The sequence below is a fragment of the Hylobates moloch genome, unplaced genomic scaffold, assembly GCF_009828535.3.
Source record: "Hylobates moloch isolate HMO894 unplaced genomic scaffold, HMol_V3 SCAFFOLD_7, whole genome shotgun sequence".
NCBI lineage: Eukaryota > Metazoa > Chordata > Mammalia > Primates > Hylobatidae > Hylobates > Hylobates moloch.
The window spans coordinates 42170973-42174333 of record NW_026652282.1 but is presented as its reverse complement, the minus strand read 5'-3'; the positions used below and the strand labels follow the sequence as shown (position 1 = coordinate 42174333).

The following is a 3361-nucleotide window of genomic DNA, read 5'->3' as shown; positions in this document are numbered from 1 at the left end:
CGACCCGAAGTCCGCCCTCGCGCCTCCTCTACGTCCCCGCCCCGGGCCCCTTACCTCCGCCCCCACGACCAGCGTCGACGCTCACCTTCTCGGCCCGGGCTGTCAAGGGAGGGCTCCCAGACATCACCTCGGCCCGCCGCCACCTCCTCCAACTCTCCCAGCTCAGCCGGAGCCGGAGCGCGCAACAACCAAGTCCGAGACTGCAGGCAGATCGGGGGGGAGGGGAGAAGCGCCAAGCGCGCTGCCCTCCCAGGGAAACTCACTGCCGCCTACTCCCAGCCGGCCACAGTCACCAGCTCAAAATGGCGACGACGAGAAGGGAGTCAGCGCTCCGACCACCATCCACCTACTAAGGAAGCGCGCTCTGGCCGGCCCTGGCGATTGGTCACCGCCCGCCAGGGGACAGCCCTGGCCTCCTCTGATTGGCAAGCGCTGGCCACCTCCCCACACCCCGTCCGAACGTTCCCCTAGTGGAGAAAAGGAGTAGCTATTGGCCAATCCGGCAGGGCCCGCTTTTTAGAAGCTTGATTTCCTTTGAAGATGAAAGACTAGCGGAAGCTCCGCCTCTTTCCCCAATGGGCGAGGGAACTCTGGGCGATTGGCTGGGAACTGTATCCACCCAAATGTCACCGATTTCTTCCCATCCAGGAAATGAGCAGACCCATCAATAAGAAATTTCTCAGCCTGGCCGAAAATGGTTGGCCCCACGAAGCCACGACAACTGGAGGCAAAGAGGGTTGCTCAACGCCCCGCCTCATTGGAAAACAAAATCCGATCTGGGACCTAAATAACGTGGCGGAGGCGGAGCGATAATTGTCGCGCTCGCACCCACTGCAGCTGCGCACAGTCACATTTCCGTCCCCGCCTCTGAGACCCTGCAGCACCATCTGTCATGGCGGCTGGGCTGTTTGGTTTGAGCGCTCGCCGTCTTTTGGCGACAGCGGCGACGCGAGGGCTCCCGGCCGCCCGCGTCCGCTGGGAATCTAGCTTCTCCAGGACTGTGGTAGCCCCATCCGCTGTGGCGGGAAAGCGGCCCCCGGAACCGACCACACAGTGGCAAGAGGACCAAGAACCCGAGGACGAAAACTTGTATGAGAAGGTGAGAGGCGGAGGGGTAGGGGGGGACGGAATCCCGAAGGGGTCAGTCCGAGATCGGCAGATGGGGCGCTGTAGAGGACGTTCTCAGGCAGTAGAGGACTGCGCGGCAGGCGAAAGCCTAGAAGACTTGGGAATTTTGCCTACCTTGTGTTCCTCCTTTGTCTCTCGGTATCTTCGTTCCAGGGCCAGAGGCAGGATTGGTTTTATTTTGCAGACAGAAATCACACCTCAAGTGGACAGAGCTCAAAACACGTTAGAAGCAGTATAGTACAACAACGATAATACTAAACACCGATATGGCACTTGCTCGTTGCCGTCTCCTTTTTTTTTTAATAGGGACGAGATCTCGCTATGTTGCCCAGGCTGGTCTCGAACTCCTGGCTCAAGCGATCCTCCCGCCTCGGCCTCCCAAGGTGCTGGGATTACAGGCATGAGCCACCGCTCCAGGCCCTGTCTGTATTCTAAACACTTGACGTGCATTAGCTCATCTTATTCTCAAAACAAACCCCATTTCGAGGTGGGCTCTATTATTATACTCATCCTACAGATGAGGAAACTGAGGCACAGAGATGTTAAGTGGATTGCCCTAGCTCACATAACTGAATACATGGTGGAGGTGGAACTGGTATTTGAATTTAGGGCTACCAGGTCTGCTGTGCTGTATTAATAGCAGACGCTGTGAAATCAGGCAGCACTGACGGTTACCCACCCATGTGATCTTGGTAGCATAAACCCTGGTGCCTCAGTTTCTTTGTCTGTAAGATGGGAACAGTAATAGGACACCTTCTAAAAAATAGGACACCTTCTAAAAAATAGGACATCCCACCTGCCTCATGTAATTAAATGAGTAAAAATGGTCAGAACAGCAGCTGGCACTTCGTAAGTATGTACTCAGCACTAGAATGTGTTTATTATTGCAGTATTTCACCTCACTGAGATGTTGTGAGGTGTTTCTACGTGAAAAGACTGGCACATAATAAGTACTTCATCAATACTAACCTCTGGTTAAGGGGCTTGGATATATAGGATGCTTGTTCATTCTGTAAATATGTATTGAGGGCCTGCTGTATGCCAGGCTCAGTTCAGGGCCCTGGGGATACAGCAGTGTGGAAATCAGACAAAGCCCATGCTCTCATAGAGCTTACATGATAGTGGGGAAGACAGAAAATAAACAGTAAAATATTAGAAAACAATAATACAAAGTAGTATAATAGATAATATAACGTGAGAATGTATGATATACAGAGAATGGGGAAGGTATGCTACTTAGGTAAACATAGGCTAGAAAGAGACACAGAAGGAAGAGAGGATGTGAAGACAAAGTTAAGCAAGATAAGTGGATAGAGAATGACTTGGGTGTAGGGGGCTATTTCATTAGGTTGAGCTATAAGAAATTGCCAGTATTCAACCATTTGTGACCTATCAAAATAGCAGTTTCCTATGCTTCAACTTTGAAAGACAAGGTAACTAGGGAGTGCCTCCCGAAGGAAGTGGTTATGAATCCAAAACCTTGAATGAGGAGACAGATCCAGCCATGACTAGAGCTGGAAGAAAGGCTTTCCAGGCAGAGAGAGCAGCAAGTGCAGTTGCCCTGCCGTAGGAAGGAGCTTGACATATCCCAAGAATGGAAACAGAGGAATTTAGTGAGAGGGGCACATGGAGACCAAGTTATGCGGGGCCAGAATAAGGCTTTGTGGAGCAGCAGCAAGCCCTCATCGACCTCTATTTCTCCACAGAACCCAGACTGCCATGGTTATGACAAGGACCCCGTTTTGGACGTCTGGAACATGCGACTTATCTTCTTCTTTGGCGTCTCCATCATCCTGGTCCTTGGCAGCACCTTTGTGGCCTATCTGCCTGACTACAGGTGCATGGGGGTGTCCAAGAGCGTGGGATGGGTAGGAGACAGAGGCAGGGATGGAGGTTGAAGGGGACTCTGCCAAGAGTCTTGTTCCTGCACCATTGGGAATGGGGAGCTGAGATGAGAGATTGGTATCAATTGAGGCTCCGTCATGTCTGCCCCTGCTATTTGCACTGCCAGGATGAAAGAGTGGTCCCGCCGCGAAGCTGAGAGGCTTGTGAAATACCGAGAGGCCAATGGCCTTCCCATCATGGAATCCAACTGCTTCGACCCCAGCAAGATCCAGCTGCCAGAGGATGAGTGACCAGTTGCTAAGTGGAGCTCAAGAAGCACCACCTTCCCCACCCCCTGCCTGCCATTCTGACCTCTTCTCAGAGTACCTAATTAAAGGGGCTAAAAGTC

General features: G+C 52.4%; 2 protein-coding genes across 2 annotated transcripts in view; one reads left to right on the top strand and one right to left on the bottom strand.

Moving 5' to 3' along the window:
* RBM10 (RNA binding motif protein 10) overlaps nucleotides 1–124 on the bottom strand; it is a 46956-nt gene extending 46832 nt beyond the window's left edge. The window contains exon 1 of the mRNA XM_058441311.1: nucleotides 55–124. Within this exon, the coding sequence (XP_058297294.1) occupies nucleotides 55–124 (70 nt within the window). The remainder of the gene's footprint in view (nucleotides 1–54) is intronic.
* A 242-nt stretch (nucleotides 125–366) lies between these two features.
* NDUFB11 (NADH:ubiquinone oxidoreductase subunit B11) lies at nucleotides 367–3361 on the top strand. Its single transcript, XM_032756797.2, has 3 exons — nucleotides 367–1099; nucleotides 2835–2965; nucleotides 3140–3361. The coding sequence occupies exons 1-3, from the start codon at nucleotides 893–895 to the stop codon at nucleotides 3261–3263; spliced, it is 462 nt and encodes a 153-aa protein (XP_032612688.1). The 5' UTR covers nucleotides 367–892; the 3' UTR covers nucleotides 3264–3361.

Coding starts and splice junctions, on each gene's coding strand:
- NDUFB11 (XM_032756797.2), top strand. CDS start 893: ATGGCGGCTGGGCTGTTTGGTTTGAGCGCTCGCCGTCTTTTGGCGACA. Junction 1,100..2,834: donor ACGAAAACTTGTATGAGAAG/GTGAGAGGCGGA, acceptor ATTTCTCCACAG/AACCCAGACTGCCATGGTTA. Junction 2,966..3,139: donor GCCTATCTGCCTGACTACAG/GTGCATGGGGGT, acceptor TTGCACTGCCAG/GATGAAAGAGTGGTCCCGCC.